A 19,143-nucleotide genomic window follows, 5' to 3' on the forward strand; every position below is an offset into this window, starting at 1 on the left:
TGGTGCCGCTGAGAAACGGTTCGCTTCAGACTTTCTCCTCCATCACTTCCTCCTGGGCACCAATGTGCTGCAGGGGGGCGAGCTGCGAGGAGCCGGCCGCTCAAGTGCGATGCTGCAGCGGGCAGTGAGGAGCGCTTGGCCAGCTCAGACCAGGAGGGGACCCACGGTACCTGCAGCACGAGAGCAACAATGGTCACGGCGTCTAAACTTTCCCACGCATCTCTAGCTGGAGTAACGGATGGCTGATCGAACTTCTCCTTGGCTGATGGGATCTTAGCAACGGACAGTTTGTTTCTTTTGTTTTCTTCCAGCACCTTTGTCCCGGTATAGATATCTGTCCCGGGCGGAAATCTGGCGCACTGTCCCGCTGCGGCTCGTAGACTGCCTCTTTAAATATCACAGCCAAACAGCGGAGGTTAACATGGGGGCAAAGCAGAGCAGCCCCTCGCCCAACTCTGCCGCTAACGGACGAACCAGAGCCTACTCTGGTTCGGACCTTCCGTCCTCTACTTCCAGCAGCGGCGGCAGGACCTCTGCAGCGGGGGTTGGGGGGCGGTACTGCGCACACGGCGTGTCCAGAGGCAGTGGAGCCGCGTCCAACTCCGGTCACCCACACGGAGCCAGGCCCAGGTCCGCGGGGGTCTCCGGGGGTCCTGTCGCCAGAGCTCAGTCCGGCATCAGCATACCGAGCAGCGGTGGCGTCTACAACTCACCGGAGTCCGGTGGCAGCAGCCCGGAGGAGGCGGCGGACAGGGACCGAAGAGGGAACGATGGTCATCGGCTGGTGATAGGATCATTACCCGCTCACCTGTCGCCTCACCTGTTCGGAGGTAAGTGGTGTGCTCTGTTGACGGCTCAGTGACCTGCGGTGACTCTGTTTACAGGCCGAGCGGTTCGGTCAGGTGTAGTTTTATTTTACATGTCCACAGAGGAGGAAACCCAACAAGTGTCCCGCAGATCATTTTACACAGCGAGGCTTGTCCAGGTTCTTATCCGAGGTCTAAGTTCCGTTCGGTTCTGTGTTTGAAAAATTAAAACTAAAGTTCTGCCCAAACAATCAACAATCAAACAATCTTTACCAGACCTGCAATCTGAAGCCACCTTATTCAGCCTTTTAGACCAGTTTCTGCTGCCTTTAGAAATGTGTTAAAAGTTTTTCTTTGTTTTAATCTGTAGAATCAAAAAAGCTAATTTTAAAGCGTTTTCTAGACCATTATAGTTTAAAGGCTTCTATTCAGTTCATATTCCAAAAATAATGACCTTAAGGCCGTCAGAATGACAAATAATGATGTAGAGGGACTTCACAAAATACCCTAGTCTGTAATTGTTATAGAAACTCAATAACAACTTTACAAGTAAATGTCTGTACAGCTGGGAATTATATAATGTCATATTCAAAGTATTTTTTGTCCCTAAGTTAACCTGGAGACTCTTCCAGCAGGCAGGATGTTTTAGATTTACAACAGTGATATCAGTGAAACTTCATAAATGTTCTCCAAAAGAACCAAACATCTCAGAAAGTTTCAGGTTGTCAAAACATTTAATACATAACAAATGTCTGTATGACCAGGACAGGATGCCCAGTGTCTGGCTGTAAGCAGAAGGAGGACACGGCGCTGTGCTGCTCCACTGAATGTTCAACTGTTTAGTCCAGGTTTTATCTGGCTCCTAAAAGATCTGAAAATCAGCTTCTGTCTCCTCTTTCTCTGCTGTGAGAGAGAGAGAGAGCTGACTGACAGACCCGCCCAGCAGGTCACATCTGCATGTGTGTTTTGTTAAAGGTTACCCCCGCTGTTGTCTACTTATGAACTTTGTCGCTATATTTAGTAATTTCTCGGATTAAACAAAATCAGAATTGGCCGATTGGCCAGAAAACCGCAGTCGGTCACCTCTAATGGTTGTAACTCTAACTGTTGTCCTGTCAGTGCTCAGAGTTGACCTGCTCCTCCACCTGACCACAGGTTCTCAGTGTGGTCCAGATCTGAAGAGTTTACTGCCACAGGTCCATAGCATTCTGATTCTTGAGCCCCAGCATGCATCATGCTGAACAACCCACACATAATCGCCAACCTGGATTATGAAGATGGCCACACATGGATTTTATGTGGATGCTTCACAGTTGGGGCCACACAGGAGTCATGGCAGCAGTCTCCTTCACTGCTTTGGTGTGTACATAGTCTTCCTAGATTCAAGCTCTGTCCTTGAATCTAGGAAAACGTTTTCCCAGATATTCAGACCGCAGGAAAGACGATCCTCCTGCCAAGCTTGAGCAAGCTCTGCACCGGTGGCACCACATTTCTGCAGTGCTAAGGATAAATCTTGTTGATGATCAAAGAAAAAAGTTTATTTGAGCTAAAATATTTTGAGTCTCTGTGACAGAAGACGCATGTGTTGCATGTGAGAAAAGATCTGGATATGATTTGTAATGACGTCTGTTAATAATCAAAGTCGACTCTAAACGTTTTTTGCTTTTGTTTAGAGGATCGCAGTGTTTCAGTAGTTTTGTAGTTTTCTGGAAGTTTGTTCGAGAATAGTTGAGCATAGAAACTGAATGCTAACTTCTCCATGTTTGTGATGCAGAGGAAGGTTGAAACAGCAACAGTACATCTTTAACGTATTGTGGCACTAAACCGTTCAGTGATTTATAAACTATTTTAAAGTCTTTTCTCTGTGGACAGACTTCGGAACTGGGGTGAGAAAATTTCTTCCAATAATATTGCAAGCAAAAACAAAAACAAAAAAATTAATGTTAAAAAAAAATATTTCAAAACTAAAACTTTGAGAAACATCTCAAGTAAAACAAAGTATTCTGAGATTAATTTATAATTTGTACAGCTGAACATACGTTTATGTAGTTTTCTGCACTTTGAGCAAAATTTTTTTTGTTATTATATTTTTCAGATTTACTTTTTTTCTTTTTAATCTGGAAGAATGCAGTTTTTTGTTTTTTTTAGCAGCAACAGCATTTCTATTGGTTGATGTGGAGCAAATGTGAGCATTTCTATTGGTCAGCTAGGACACAAAGTTACAAATCCTGGTCTGCCCTCACCAGCATAGATGCTGTGACAAGACGCTGAAGGGAAGAGCAGAATCAGTCCATCTGCAGTAAAAATATGTTCATGTATTGCTACACCAAAATAAAAATTAATCCCTGTTGTTCTGACACCGGATTTAGTTTGTGTTTGTAAATGTGGAGAGTCTTTTGTTTTTGCTTTTTTCAAACAAAAACCCAACAAATAGGTGAAGAGCTTATATCTGTGTCAAGGCACACCTAAAACTTCCTTTTAACATAAAACGTCTTTCTTTCATGTCAAAATGTAAAACAGGTCAAATGGAGATCACATTAAATTCGAGTGTAGACATGAAAAGAAGAATTTGCCTTTGTTTATTTTTTTTTAAGAATAGACTCCACGTTCACCAACTCAAACTGAACTCAGTGTTAGAACAGCAAGGATTCAATATATGAACATACTGATGACTTAGTCACTAGCCAGCTTGCTAATAATGACCTGAGAATATCATGCTACAACCTTGCTTGGGTTTAGAACACTTATAGTGTTTGGATTGCCTGTGAGGATCAACCCAGAGCAAAAACAAGTAAAGGATTATAGGCTCCTCCCCCTTTGTTCTGCAATCTGAGCTGCAGGCTCTGAAAGGTTCTCACTACATGGACTGGTATGATGTGAAGTATACATTGCAGGAGGTTGTAAGTTTATTGCAGAGTGATGATTTGACAACCTGTAGTTTAGTACCACTAGGAGACTTGATTATTCATAAACCAACTTGCTCCAGTGAAGCAACTTCAGTTCTGTTTTAATGTTTCAGCATTTCTTTTCACATGTTAAAAAAAAAAAAGAAAAAGAAATGAAACCCAAATTCATTCTTTGGTGGTTTTATTGATTCAGTGAGCCTTACTTTCAGTCATATTGTGGTTATAGAAATGTTTAGTTTAGAGACAGAGCTGGTCAGGAAGGACGTGAGTTTAATTGGACCTTAAACTCAGGCTTCAGGTGTGTGTGTGTGTGTGGGTGTGTGATCTTTGATATGAGCACCTCCAGACAACACGTTTGAATTTCCTGCACATTTAAACTGGCATGCGTTCAATCACAGATTTTTCAGCACCCTTTCACAGCAGGGCAAAGTTTTTGTTCTTTTCTTTTTAGTATCTCTTTCCATCTTTTGGTTTTGCCTGGTCATATCAAACTGAACAGGTTGGTCATATGGACATGACTCACCATCTGAGAGCTCAATAATTAACATAACCTGCGAAGTTTCGGTCTTCTACAAAAGGTTTTATGACTAAATCAGTGATGTACACTCATGCAGTTAAACATGTTTGCAGATTTATCTCTTTATATCCAGTAAGAATAAAGGATCTTAGTTAAAAACCACTTAAGGAACACCTGATGAACAGTTTTCAAAATTTATTCCAATGAAAATGGCTATAAAGACATTTATCCCTGAGTATACAGATATTATGATATAATCACCTTTTCCCTTACATAATGAATAACATATTGTATTATATCATCATTTGTTTCAATAAACAGGCCAAACTAAAAAAAAAAATAAACATTGTGCAAAAAGGCTAGCTTTGCTGCGTTCAGAGGAATTCAGGTAAGCAGCATTTGATCAACGTGCGACTCAAAAGCAGAAGATTTGGTCATTTGCCGATTGTTCAGCTGTGTGTGTGTGTTAGCTCAATCCCAATAAGGAAAGAAATCAGCAATGACCATACACAAACAATTGTTGCTTCTCCTTGACCTCATGAGGCCATTTCCAAACAAATTAGATTTCCCATAAGCCAAAAGCAAGTAGGACAGCTGCCAAGAGTCCAAGGAGTGAAGATTCCCTACAAGTTCAGGCAAGGGATCCAACTGTTCAAGGTTTAGATAACTTTAAAAAAAAAACAAAAAAAAAACAAGGAGTCCTTTTCAGACTCTACATCCCCAGGCTCTGTGTATACAACCTGTCAGCAAGAGGACAGTAATGTTTAGAACAATTGACAAGAGGCTCTAAGTTGGACGTTTTTAGAAACGTCACGTGAATCGTGCCCATATGCAAACCAAAAACATCTGGAAACAGTCACGTCAGTTACGTCATATTGTCCTTACCTGATTTCCACTTGCACAATAACAATGGCGGACCTCTATGTTCTGTTTGTACTGCTGCGCCACTTCAGATTATTAAGGTTATTATTATTATATTATTAAAGCAAAATTTGCTCATTGTGGAATATTGAGCAAATTACTATTACTCAATATTAATTTGTAGCCTGTGTCTTTGTGCACAAAGACACAGGCTACGTTCACACAGCAGGCATTTCCACCCAAATCAGATTTTCTTGCTCACTTTTGACCCATATTCAACTTTTTCGTGGCAGTCTGAATAACCAAAACCAACCTTTTCACCCAGGAAAAAAATCCAATCTGTGCCACTTCCATATGGTTCTAAATTGGTTATATATCCAATATTTTTCAAAGCATCTGCAGTCTGAATGATCATGTGACAATTTATCCAACTTTTACATAACTGACGTGAGACCAGAAGATGTAAGCAGTGGCTGTAAATATAATTATGAAATTATGAACAAAGACCGTGACAGTGAAGCACATCACATCACAATCCCTTTACTCTTTGTTCTGACGACACATTCAACAGACTTCAATTCTCCTCAAAAGGCCATTGTTAGTTATTATGTTTTCTTTTTATTATCTAAATGCGATCTGTAGATGATAGCATCCATTATTACTTCCATAGTTTGCTGATGTGTAACCTCAATGTTTTTGTTCCTCGCATGAGGGGTCATAAACGTTCACACAAGTCTGAATGACAGATAAACAAAAATTTAAAAAAATAAAAAAATTGTATTTTAGCTATCTTTTTGCTAAAATTCTCAATCTAAATTTAGCATTAGCACCTGCTGTTTGAACGTAGACATAGATTACATAAGCAAGATTATGTGTAACCTCAGAAGGGTTACAAAAACGCAGCTCCGAATATGAATATTCACAAAGTTTCACCGCCCCCTACAGGCCTGGCATATGCAGTGCTATTTGCATTTCTTCTGCCCACAGAGAGGTTTCATTCCACAGTTGTGTGAATGGGATTTGATCACAAAAACGGTGTAGCAGTTGGATTTTTTATTTTTATTCTGTTGGCATATTCTGCTTGGAAAGTATACTTTTATTTTGTGATGTGCCTCAACTTGCCCTCTTAGCATGGCCATGAGAAAGCAATAAGTGGAACATGACCAAAACTCAGTTCAGTTATCAGCAAAGTCAGTCAGTAGGCATTTTCAGTTTCCACAGTAAATGTTGAAGTTTAGAAAGAAAACTAGAGATGCTGTTGTGTTTCTTACTGTCTGTAGAATGAGAACATGTTCTTGTTTTGAGTTGAAATAAAGAATACAGTGTGCCCAATTACTGTGGAAATAAACACTGTTCTAAGAATCCTGAGCTTTTGGTCACTTCTACAAACACAGCTGTCTTTCTGAACTGTATAATCTCTCAGTCCACCTTGGTTTATATGCATCTGGTCAGTTTTCTTCATCAAACCCAGTGGTTCCCGAAAATTTTCTGGGGACCCCTATGGATTACAGTAAAATTCCCCCATTGAAAGAAAAAACAAATCAACTGGGCACACACATCGTTTAACCAGACATAAACCTATACACGTATTTTGTTTTCAAAGTCCACTGAAGTTTATTTCTCCCTTCAGGTTGCAACAAAACACACTACAAACCATCTTTACAGTGAAACATTTTTATGTAACTGTTTTGGGGGTTTTTTTTGTTTTTTTTTCATTCATCCATACCGCTTCCTGTGCCCTCCCTCCCTCCGGTCTTGGGAACCACTGATCTAACCTAACATTCAGCATGTGATTCAGTCATGGCATTGTTCCAAACCCCCTACATTACCTAGAACAATCAAGCTTCAATAACCTGATAAACATTTTAATTTGCGAGTTGAATAAAGCAGCAAATCGTTTCATTTGTAAAACACTAGTAAATATTATGTCTCCATGCAAACTGATGGAACATGGAGGCTCATGTTGGAGAAAATGTTGGAGTAATTTGAACTTGGTTCTTTGTGTTCTTGGATTTCTGGGCTAATATAGTCAGAAAGACTATATCAGCCCACACAATCTATAATATCTGTTCAGTGATAACTTGAAATTATACTGCAACTTTTAGTGTTACAGTCTCAATAACCATGACCCCTGGGAACTTTAGAAAAGCATTGTCCAGGGTGACAAAAAAATCTCACCAATTTTTTTGTCACTCAGAGCACGATTTGATAACCTTAATGATGATGTAGTGCTTGGAGATCCTGGCTGATTCCAGACCAAGACTTAGTGCTCATCACAAAGAGCTGATCACCAAGTAGAAGTTTGTTAGAGAGATACAAGCCCTATTTCTTGTTTTGAATCATTATTTCTGGCAGACCACACCAGTTATTAAAAACCAGTGAGGAGGCAAAACAGTGCCTGATTTCTATATGCATGTTTTTAAAGTTAACTTTATTCTGTTAAGTTTCTTGGTGCCATTATTGTCCATGTGTCTAACAGAGTGGGGAATCAACAGTGTCCTGCTTGGGAAAAGCCCTGCAGGTCAGTGTGAGGCCTGTTTGGAATGATGAGCTATGGTGGAGTCAGTATTAGTTAGCTACAATCTGTCCTGATGAGATAAGCTTGTGGCAGCTTAACCTGACTTCCTAGTATCTCCTGCTAAGGGCCTTTAGCTGGACACCAAAAGCTCATTTCTTACGTATTTGTTTCCAGTTTGCTCTCTAAATTGGAAGTTACAAAATTACACCTTTTCTCCTCCAACTGTGGCATCCAGCCACCTGGAAAGGTTTGGTGGAGACAACTTCCACGTTTGAGCTGTTGTTGATGTTTTTGAATGAGATCCTCTTCTGCATTGCTGTCGGAAAGTTTGTCCAATCAGTTGTGGTCATCTCTCTTAAGAGCCATCATGAACTACACGTTCGAGCAGATCTGCCAAATCGGTTTGCAGTGTCCAAGTGGCATGACGAAAATCACGTCATTTTGATCTCGATCTCATGTCTTCCACCTCTTCTTACCGCAGCCTTTCTGCTTAACGTTTCACTCCCATCTGCATGCAAAACTATTGTGTGATTGGTCAGAATCATGGTTGTTTATGCGGAAACTAGCTCCAACTATTCAACTTCCAGTTGATAGTTTTGAGGTGTAACTGTTCAAAGTCATAAGAAAGTACAATTGTTTGACAACAACACTGAACAGCCCTCTTGGTTCTGCTCTGATGCAGCAGAAATTGTGGACCGTGATGGGTGTGTTCAAAAACAAGTGTCCTGCATCTATGTGACAGTTGGACTTTGGTCTGACCATGCTGGGCCCTCTGCAGCTTTCACAAAAATAAAGAAGTCACATGATCTCATGCAGTCACATGACTGGTTTTAGTTTTTCCTCATGTTTTGCAGTTCACCTTTAGGTGTTCCAGCAGCTGAAGGTGGGACTCGTGGCCTTATCTGGGAGACAGCGGGGTGACTAAAAGGCTTGCCCCTTATTTGAAGCTTAAACGAGGTGCATTGTGCCAGAACTACTTTACTAGTGAAGATTTAAATCTGTATGAGACATCAGCAAATAAAAATATGTGGTTATTGTTATGAGGAATTTAAAGCACAGGAATGGTACAGTTGAAAATGTCAGTGTTTCAGGACACTTTTACAGTGGGAAACTAGATAGTTAGAATTTTTTTAAAGGTTTTATTGGCTCTAGCGGCCTTTATTTGATAGTGAATTGACAGGAAAGTGGGTAATGAGAGAAGGTGAAGGTGAACAAAGGTCACCGGGCCGGGAATCAAACCTGTGATGTCTGCGTCAAGGACTAAGGCCTCCATATGTGGGTTGTGCTTTAAACTTGCGCCACCACAGCACTCCCAATCAGAATCTTTTTAACACTGAGTTCAGTTGATGAGAATAAAAAAACCTAAAGTTAGTGGAATTACTTTGATATATTCTGTCCTTACTTTATTCCGGGGCTTAAGAGTTTGTCTTGTAACTGATTTTATGCTGTCCCTCTCTTAATAACTTACATCAAAATGAGAAGACAAACCTGTTGTCATTGTTTTAATCGGGGCTTAACAGTGATGAAGGTCATGTTTTGGGTCCACTTTTTGGAAACTGTTTTTCCATTAAACCAGGAGGTGTATTTTTGTCTGCCGGTGTTGTGTGTATGATGCTAATATTTACTGAGAGGAAACAAAGATCCTGAAGCAGGTAGGCATCTGGGCCACATTAGTAGACATCCCATGTTCATGTGGCTGAGAGCACATTTATTCAAACCTCTCCCCACATTCTACTTACTCTTTCACTCCTCCCCCTGAAGTACAGGTACCAGTAATATCAATTATATGTGAATGATTGTCTGCTCTAATATTAGCACGGTAACCCTCTGCTGTACTAAGGTGCAGTATCAGTAAGTTATTTTGGACTGACTTTCTGTGCAGTTTCCTTCCCTATAGTAGACAGATCTCTCACTGTCAGATTGTTAGAAAGATAAATAAATTCACAGCTTGTCAGACTTTCAGCTTCTGTTTCAGCTGATTTAAGCAGTTTTAACCAATCAACGTTAAAATGTTTATATCGGACTGGTATATTTCTGAATGCTAACAATAACAGGGTGCAATGTTAAAGTGCAGAGGAGTTTAACAGGCAGATCAAAGAAATAAATTCAGGGACCCGTATGTTGTTAAAACGAGAAATCTTGTTATTTTAAGGAAATATAAGACTCAGTATAAATGGATTTATATTTCATTTAAACCAAAATGTGTTCTCGTTTAAACGAGAAAAATCGTAACATTGAAACACCATCACCTCTTGAGATGTTTGAGTGTCATTCAAAAATAACAGAGTTGAAATGCATATTAACAATGCTGCTTGACTATTGGTTGGCCTTTTGTAAAGGAGCCAATCCTGGAGCGCCATTTATTTTCCTTGGCACTGATTGGCTGTACTTGGTTTGGAATATACTTATACATATTAAGGAGTGTTTGATATTTAAACGGTTGAATTGGGCAGTTCTAAGCATTTCTAGAGGTGGTCTCAAGTATTCACAGATTGAAGCTATTCACATGTGGGTGTGATTTATTGCTGTATTTACCTTTCCAAAAAGTTCAGTAATAGGACATATTAATACTGCAGAGAAGGAAAGTATGATCCCATACTGATTTAGCCCATTAACCAATTTAATGGGCTAACTCAGTATGCCCAAATTAACACAATTTTGTTGTGTTAATTTGCCTTGTTTTACCTTTGTGTAAAATTTTAATAAGTAGCAATTGAAAGGTGTGACTTCTGTTTCTAATAATTATTTTTTTTTTAATAATGAGATTCACTGGGTCTTGATTTTAAAATGTTTAATACAGCTTATATTAAACATCTGTTTTAAACTGTTTAATACAACCTAATACAGCTGTATTAAAGAAAGGAAAAAAGGATAGTGTCTTCCATGCTTTTGTGAGTCAAGCTCTTCCAAACTGCAGGCCGACTGCAGAGAAACGAGGTGATTGAATTGGCCCGGGAGGATGACCTCCTCCTTGCTCCAGCTACTTTTCACTCAGAGATTTTGCATAGCCTTGTGGAAAACTAAAGTTCATACAGAAAGGATCGGGAGCCACTCAGCTCCTCCTGATGTCTGTGTGTGTTTCCCTGAGTTATAGAAGGAAGGGCTGCCATGCAGTGTGGATGATCAGTGAACTGATCAATACAGTAGTAATTCATAAATCCCATTTAATAGCATGAAGTGGAAGATGTGCTGATTCAGGAGCTGCAGCAGAGCAGAGTAAAGGACTGTGGGTATTAAACATGGAGCCCTGGGATGCTCTCCAAGCAGCAGATTAAATGCTGAGCGGTCATGAACAGGTGGAAGTCTGGGTAATAGTGTGAAGTTTGTAAGCAGGAGGAAAAGAGTCATTTTTGAAAGCTGGAAGTTTTTCATGTTCATTTGTCTTGTCATTCCTTAAAACAAAATGCTCCAGCCCCATGATCTCGCTTACTCACTTCATTCACGTATCCCACAAATTCACAGTCATATTTGACCTATTGGGCTCTCCATGCCAAGATCTTCAGTCTGCATTGTAGGCATTGGCAGCTGAGTCATGAGGTGGCCCAGATGGTTGTCCTCTCCAGTTCTGACTGGAGATCCTATAATGCGATTGGTCAGTTCTCATGTTTAAAACAAAACAACGTCCCCTCCAGGTCGAGATCAGTCCCTTGCTCAGGATAAGGAGTGTCGTTATATTGCTGTCATGTCTACAACCTATGTCGGCTGCACTGGTCCCTCATGGTGAAAATGGAACTAAGCCAAAAGTTGTTTATTTTAGAGTCTCTCCTACACTTCCAGAACTCACTGGAGACACTTTAAATCCCTTCTAGCCTTGGAGCACCTTGGGATTCCCACGATTATTTAAAGAAAGTTGGTAGGTAGATAGAGGTTTGGCTTCAGGTCTTCCATCCTATGTGGACCCTTTAATAGCATGAAGTGGAAGATGTGCTGATTCAGGAGCTGCAGCAGAGCAGAGTAAAGGACTGTGGGTATTAAACATGGAGCCCTGGGATGCTCTCCAAGCAGCAGATTAAATGCTGAGCGGTCATGAACAGGTGGAAGTCTGTTCATCTCCTGCCAATGGGTTGTGCCTGGAACACCTCACCAGGAAGTCAAGAGACAAAGCTCTCGATTTACCGGTTGATCTACATTCCTGTCCTCCTATAAGGTCATGAGCTTTGGTGACCAAAGGCAACCAGCTGTAGTGACTTCATATCCTTAGTTATAGGGTAAGAAGATCAGTCATCTGGGAGTGACTCAGCCTAGAGACACTGCTTCTCCACGCCGAGAAGCCAGTTCAGGTGGTTCATATGCCTTCCTGGTGAGGAAGGGTTCTGAACCTATTGGGCTCAGATGCATCTGATTCTGACCTGATGAAGCCAATAGAACCACTTCATCTGCAAATAGCAGAGACGTGATCCTAAGGCCACCAAATCAGTTCCTATCAAAACATCAAATGCCCGGATTTCCTCCATACATACAAGCAAGCCAGACTTACTGCTGGTATTGCAACTCAAGCTCTGACACTGGTCATACAAGGACTTAACAGTCCATATCAAAGGACCTGGTACCCAATACTCCACAGGACTCCCCAAGGGGCATGGTCAAACATCTTCTCTAAGTCCACAAAACACATGTAGACTTGTTGGGCAAACTCTCATGAATCTTCTAGGACCCTGCACTAGATGACAAAGTAAATATTCTAAGTTGAATAAATAAATATACATTTTTGACTGACAATCAGGACAATAAAGACTTGCATAAAAGCTAGAAGAGTTCTAGCTCTAGTTGTAGAATTCTGGTTCTTAACACATTGTCTGGGTAAAGAATCCATATCCTGTTAGAATCCCAGTCACTGAGTTCTTGGGTAACTAGACTTCTTCCTTGATGTTGTCTCTGGTCTCATCTGAATGACTTCTTCAATTTTGGAACGTGGGTTGGAACCACCATGCTTAGAAAGTGTAGCTGCTCTCTTTGGAAGTACACTCTGAGTGTCAGGAAGAGTTTGGCTTTGCTTTGGGATATGGGAAAAGAAACAATGCATGCCATTGGTCTATAAAAAAATCCTTCTGACAGTTTCACATTTTGCAGCCTTTTCATCAACAGACTGTCTGCTCTTTTGAGAGAACAAAGAGCTGCTAGATCAGGAATAAAATCACATATTATTAAATTCTCCCAGACTTTCATGCAGAAACACTTTCTGTTTGGCTCTTCGACTGCTGCTATGTGACATTTTGATAACGCCTCCACACAGATTGACCTAAGAAGCTCCGTTTAGAGCTAGTCTGAAGCCTTCAGTTTGTTCACTTTATGCCCCATGCTTGCAGAAAGCCAAACCTTTTTATTCTTTCTTCTATTCTTTTTGTCCTCTCTTGTATTGTGAAGTTGCATACTTTAGCAACCAAATTAATTTACTACAATGTATGTAGTTATCAGTTTAGTTTGGTGTGATGGTCAGTAATCATGATTATCTATATTCTGACTGAATGTTAAGATGATTGCTGATGGACTGGGATTGTTGTTGCTTAGTGTCAGAGTATTGTGATTCTTTTTGTTGCCAAAATTGTTTAAAAAAATATTAATCATTCAGCTTAGACAGGAAAAAAAAGGCAAAAGTGCCAGTTAGGACTAACTAACTAACTCGAATGCTCGTAACATTTTGAAAGTTGTCAGGATCATTTTAATGAATGCAATTAATTGATCTATTGCTTATCATGGCAGGCTTAATAGGACTGTTGCCTGTTTTTGACTATTCCAGGCTTCAGTTTGTATATATGAATCAGAATAGTATATATATGTCAAAAAGAAGGAATCCCCAAGACCCATTTTATTATTAGCTCTTCACCTCAATTCACTGCACTATTTTATGTTGAAGAGTAGCAATGGGGTAAAAACTAAAATTGCCCCTGGTTAAAGAATTATAGGAACGTCATTAATGACCATATTTCAACCTGAATGTGAGTTTCTCAAGGACAAATCCACTAGATCCAGCTGCAGGTATGACCTGCGATAGACATGCACGGAGACGCGTGGCAGATCTGTTTTCCTCCGGAGACTGTCCCATTCAGTCGACTGGATGAGTCATCCCAGCCTGGCAGGGGGGGCACAGCTCTGTGATCAGGAAGCCTGGAGGAGAAGTGGTGCAGGGCTGCAGTTCAACCTCAGCAAGCTTTCAAATAAACACACCTACCATGTTCAGAACATTCCTGATTGTTAGCAGATGGCTGGGAAATCTTGTTAGACACTGCTGTGCATGTCTGTGCTTGTTGTGATTTACTTAAATAGGTCGGACAATCCGCAGAGAGCCCGCTGCTGGTAGCCCTAATCTATTCAGTCCATCAGTAACAGCAGGATAGCTGATTTTTATTTATTTATTTATTTTTTATAAGCCCTCCACACAATGCACACAGATTTCTGTCTGATTTGCATCACAAGGTAAAGAGCATATTTAAGATGCTGAGTGAAATCCAGGGTTGGTTACATCCAGAATGCATCCCTGGAACAGGAGGCTTCTTGCTTGTGGATCTCCCTGAACCGTTTATTTCTTCTTTATAGTTCATATGTTCCTCTGCAAGCACACACTCCCTCTAAAATTTAATGTACAACATGGGAGCAATGCAGTGGTTGTGATGCCAGCATCTTACCTGGGTCCCATTATTTTAAGCTTATTTAAGCTGAATCATTTTGAAGCTTAAAATTATGGCAAAAAAAACTGATTTATTTTAATGCTGGAGTTTGCATGTTCTCCCTGTGCATGCATGGGTTCTCTCCAGTCCCTCTGGCTTCCTCCCACAGTCCAAAATCATGATTGTCTGGTTAATTGGTCTCTGAATTCTCCCTAGGTGTGAGTGTGTGTGTGTGCATGGTTAATCTTTCTGTCTCGGTGTTGCCCTGCAACAGACTGGCGACCTGTCCATGGTATGCCCCACCTCTCGCCTGAAACGTTAGCTGGACATAGGCACCAGCACCCCTTCTGACCCCACTAGGGATAAGGGTGTACAGAAAATGGATGGATGGATCCTTTTAAAGCTGTTGTCAGTGTTTCTTACCCTGCTCTGTGTGTTTGCATGCTCAAAAACACTTTACTGGTGTAAGCTTCTGGATAGTAGCCACATCTGCCCTGGGCAGTCTGTCAGGTCCTCACTTCACCTTTGGCAGGTGGAGCGTCTTGCCAAAGGACACAATGACAGAGGTGGACGGAATGGGAATCGAACCAACAACCCACTTATTGCGTTACAAACTCCTACCATCATTGAATTTTGTCAACAGACCACCATCTGGTCCGTTGACAGAATGTTTTTTGTTGGTTTGTAGAACTGTCAATGAAAAGGGATAAAATTCCAGTTATAAACCGAAACATTGCCTTGTGTCATTGCCAAGCGACCAGAGTTGTAAATGTACCTAAATGCTCTTCAGTGGTGGTGTTACCATGCTACACTAATGCTGCAGAATTTTTCAAAATAGCCAAAAAAAAAATCTGTGGCTGCCTAGCTTAGCTGCTGATCAAAAGATTAAACACCTCGGGGTCGAATGTGTGATTTCTGGTTTTTCCCCCCATCAGATGACCAACAGAAATGTCTGTAACATGTTAGGCTTTGGTTTAATTGTCCATGTTTCCTTTAGACATAGCTGATGCAGGTAATAGATTCATAAATGATAGATGAGTCTCTCCTCCTTTATTGCTCTTCCGTTCTATTAATAATAGAAATTCATAGTTTCCTGAGATCTGCTGTGCATTGTGACTGATTAGAGCTGTTGCTGTACAAACACTGACTGGCAGCTCTTATTATGTTGATGTTGATTATATTTGTAGGGTATTTATATTATATTGTATGTAATGATTTAAAAGCTTTTCCCTTTCCAGTTCACAATTATTGTTTTACATTTCAAAGCAATATGTGGAAAAGCAACTTTAGACCTATTTTTATTAGTTTTCCATAAAACATTTTTATGGTTGAAGATTTCATTATAGTTCAGTCCTTTAGGTTGAAAAGACAAAAGGGGTGAGGGTGCCCACATGTGCATTTAGCATTAAAACTCTTTTTTTTATTATTATTATTATTATTTACCATAACATGAAGTCATGATACAAACTGAGATGTGAAAACTAGAAAGGAAATGTAAAAACACCTTATTCAAATTCACAGGACGAACTGTCACATTTATCACTTCATTTCTAATTCTGTTTTTTCACAGTTTCTTCTTATGACACCTCCCCCACCTATCATTCACTGTTGCTATGTTTACTTCTCTGTTATTGTCAGGGTTCAAGTGTCCAGTGTGCTCCAAGTATGTGTCCTCGGATGAGATGGATCTTCACCTGGTTTTGTGTTTAACCAAACCACGCATCACGTATAACGGTAAGAATGAGCCCTCCTTTTTAATTACAGTTAAACTACTAGCTACTGGCATGCTGCGCTGCTATAGAGCGCTGATAGAGATGTGACTTTCTTCCACGGTATGCTTTACCGACAAACCCCAGAATGCTGTGCTGTTCTTGACCTGCGTTAAATGAATAATCTTTATATTGTATATTCTGTCAGATGTATCATCTATTGATATTTACGATGTGTCTATTGCGATGGATATTGTTGTGTATTTATTGTCCAACCCTACGTTCGAGTTATCAGAGCAGTATCTAAACTTATCTAAGCATTAACGAGCCGCACAACAGTCTGAACCAAGGTCGGAAGATTATCGACCCGTCTCACCTCGCCTGCTGCTTCAGCTCACCATCATCAGGCAAAAGGTCATAGAGTTTATCTGTTTATCTACACATACAGTACAAGTTAGTGGCACAGTTGCCTTAAAAGGATAACTAAGTTAACCCCTGAAAAGAGTAGTTTTGTGGATTTACTGATTACTTCACTTTAAAGTAACTTGGCTAGATTACAAGTTAATTTCTTTCTTACTTTCAGCTGCTCCCTACTAGAGCTACCATCACCTCAATATAAAAAAGGCGCCCAACATCTTTGAGGCAATTCATCAACTGTTCAATCAACTTCAACTCACTAACTCATAAAATTGCCTGTATTTCCAGCTACAAAATGTGCATCTCTCTTCTTTGTCCTTTACTTATGTGTTTCTGTAAATAATGACCAATTGCCCTCATGCTAATGTGACTGAGTTCTCTGAAGGGGCCAGATGTCACTGGACAAGATGCCACTGGACAAGATGCAGGAGGAAAGCTACAGTGTATCTTTTTACTATGTAAAATGACCAAAAGTGACTTGGTTAACTACTTTTAATCTGATTACTGGTTTAGAAATAATAACATGTTTGATTGTTCAAGTGTAATATGTGGGATGTTTCCGGTAAAGAAGAAGCTCATTGTGGCGGAAACACGCTGTGGTCAAGGTTGGATCTTTATTAAATGTTCCGGGTTCAGCAGATTACTCCATGACTTTCAATGGCAAGCACTGATAAGATGATAGGTGCAGTTTATTGCCACTTAATAACTTTATTGTTAACATGTGACTGTTTGTAATTTTGATATGTGCGTCTCCCTGGCACCCATTTTTTTCTTTTCTCTCTTCTTTCACTTCCTCATAAACTCGCATACCGTCTCTCAGTTCTCTGTCTTGCACACGTCTGAGACCCGGACCTTTACCCTGCAGCTACCCATTACAAGAACATGCCTCAGACCCTTAGTCCTAAACCTAACCCTTTACCAGAAAACCTCACTTCTTCTCATAGTGCCCAGGTTTTGGGCATTAACATCCGTACATCTCTGACAGTCTGGTGGAAATATTTCAGAACAAACGGATTTTTGATTTTCAATATTTTCTTGTTTAAAAAAGTTTTAATTATTTCTTTGCGTATTTAAATAAATTTCCAATATTATATAAAAATGCCTTAGTGTTTTACTGAAAAACCTGCAGAACCTGCCAATTTTTTTTAGAATTAATTGTCAGAATAATCAATAGCATAATCAACTACAAAATAATCATTAGGTGCAGCTCCATTTCTGGATCTCTTTAATAGATCCAGTTAGATTTGCTTAGAAAGATTCCCTTGTTTGTCTCCATTAAGGTTAATTCAACTCTATGAAATTAATTGGAATAACTATCAGTGAGGCTGATCAGAAGCTGTTTTTATTTTATTTTTTTCTGGCTGATTTGACATCCTCTGTAGTGGCTGATAATTCACTGCATTTTCTTACATCAGTTCAACATCAAGCTACATCAAGCATATGACTGAAATGCTGCTGTATTTCAAACCAGAAGAGTTGTTTTACTGAAACAAGAGGAAAAAAAACATTTAATGAAGGCAGACGAGCATAATGTATGAGCTAATAACACCCCGCTCCCACCAACAGGTTTCTAATGTTCAAAAAGTGACTGAGTCTGTGTGAAAATGAAGCGCTCCCAGCTCTTTGGTTATGTAACAGCAGGCTCCTTTTCCAACCCGCTTCCCTGTGAAATCTTGTGTAATCTGCCTGTAATGTTTCCAAAAGCAGAGACTAATGCTGTGGTTGCCTGAGGGCAGCTTCTCCTTGTTATTCTCACTGTTATGTACTTAAGGACAGCAGAATCACGATTAATGTGCCCTGCAGGCCTTTCTCATTACTCTGCTTTCTTTTCGGGGTTTTGTTGCTTCGTTGCCTTTTGTTCAACATGAACATGAGCTTGTAAACTTGTGAAACTGTTCCTTTCTGAAACCGTAATCATTCCACATTTCCACTGTACTTATCTTTGAGCTGAATACTTTCGGGGCCCAAGTCTAGTTCCTGTTTGAAAAAAAAAAAAAAAAAAAATGGGTTTCCTGTTCAGCTGACACAGATTCCTCTGTGTCTTCCTGTGTCAGTCATATGATAATTGTGATGTTATTAGCTTGTTCTGCATGGAGTACAAAGTGAGGAAAATGCCACACTTGGAGCCTCAGCAGAAGGAGAGGCATCCATTAATGTTGTAGGTGATGGAGCAGTGTTGAGGGGGCGGACGGCTGCTGTTCTGGATTTTTTTTACCAGTTCCAGTTCTTAAGCGGTCCTGGTCTTAACTGGTTCCACTTTTCCAAAACCAGAGATCCACATCACAGCCACATTATAAACATCTCAATGTTATAAAAACTGGCAGTGCTTGTGAATGCTTCACAGTCCTGATAAGATGATCCCTGATCTGGGCGTTAAACCCTGTTTTTAGAGCAATGGTTCTTAAAAAATTAACAGTGCTAAACTGAGTTGAAAATTACATTTATATACATGATCATTTTTATGAATTCAGGGGGAAATAATCAGTTGTAACCTGCATATTGACCTGCCTACCCTGTGTTTTAAATTTGAGCTATGAAAAACCAAACTAATTCCTGGATCACATGGCAAGACTTTAGAATTGTCGGCCAATTTTCACAACCTGAGAGACCCTACACATGACAATAAAAAAAATCATAGCTATAACAGGTTTGGTCGCAGCAACACACCACACACAAACTGATTTTTGTCACCAACCTTCAGATGTCAGATGTGAAATCTTGCAAAAAGTCTGAAGACCAAACGTGAGCTCAGTGTAAACAAGGATGGCCGACTGGGAATAAGCAATGCTGATAGTTTGTGGACT

General features: G+C 40.2%; 1 protein-coding gene across 1 annotated transcript in view; it reads left to right on the forward strand.

The window, feature by feature from the left end:
- Positions 1-19,143, forward strand: part of znrf2b (zinc and ring finger 2b) — a 25,548-nt gene continuing 6,405 nt past the window's right edge. Inside the window, exons 1-2 of the mRNA XM_044117733.1 lie at positions 1-830; positions 15,852-15,947. Of these exons, the coding sequence (XP_043973668.1) occupies positions 422-830; positions 15,852-15,947 (505 nt within the window). The 5' untranslated portion in view covers positions 1-421. The remainder of the gene's footprint in view (positions 831-15,851; positions 15,948-19,143) is intronic.

The sequence above is a fragment of the Gambusia affinis genome, linkage group LG05 (assembly GCF_019740435.1).
Source record: "Gambusia affinis linkage group LG05, SWU_Gaff_1.0, whole genome shotgun sequence".
Taxonomy (NCBI): Eukaryota; Metazoa; Chordata; class Actinopteri; order Cyprinodontiformes; family Poeciliidae; genus Gambusia; species Gambusia affinis.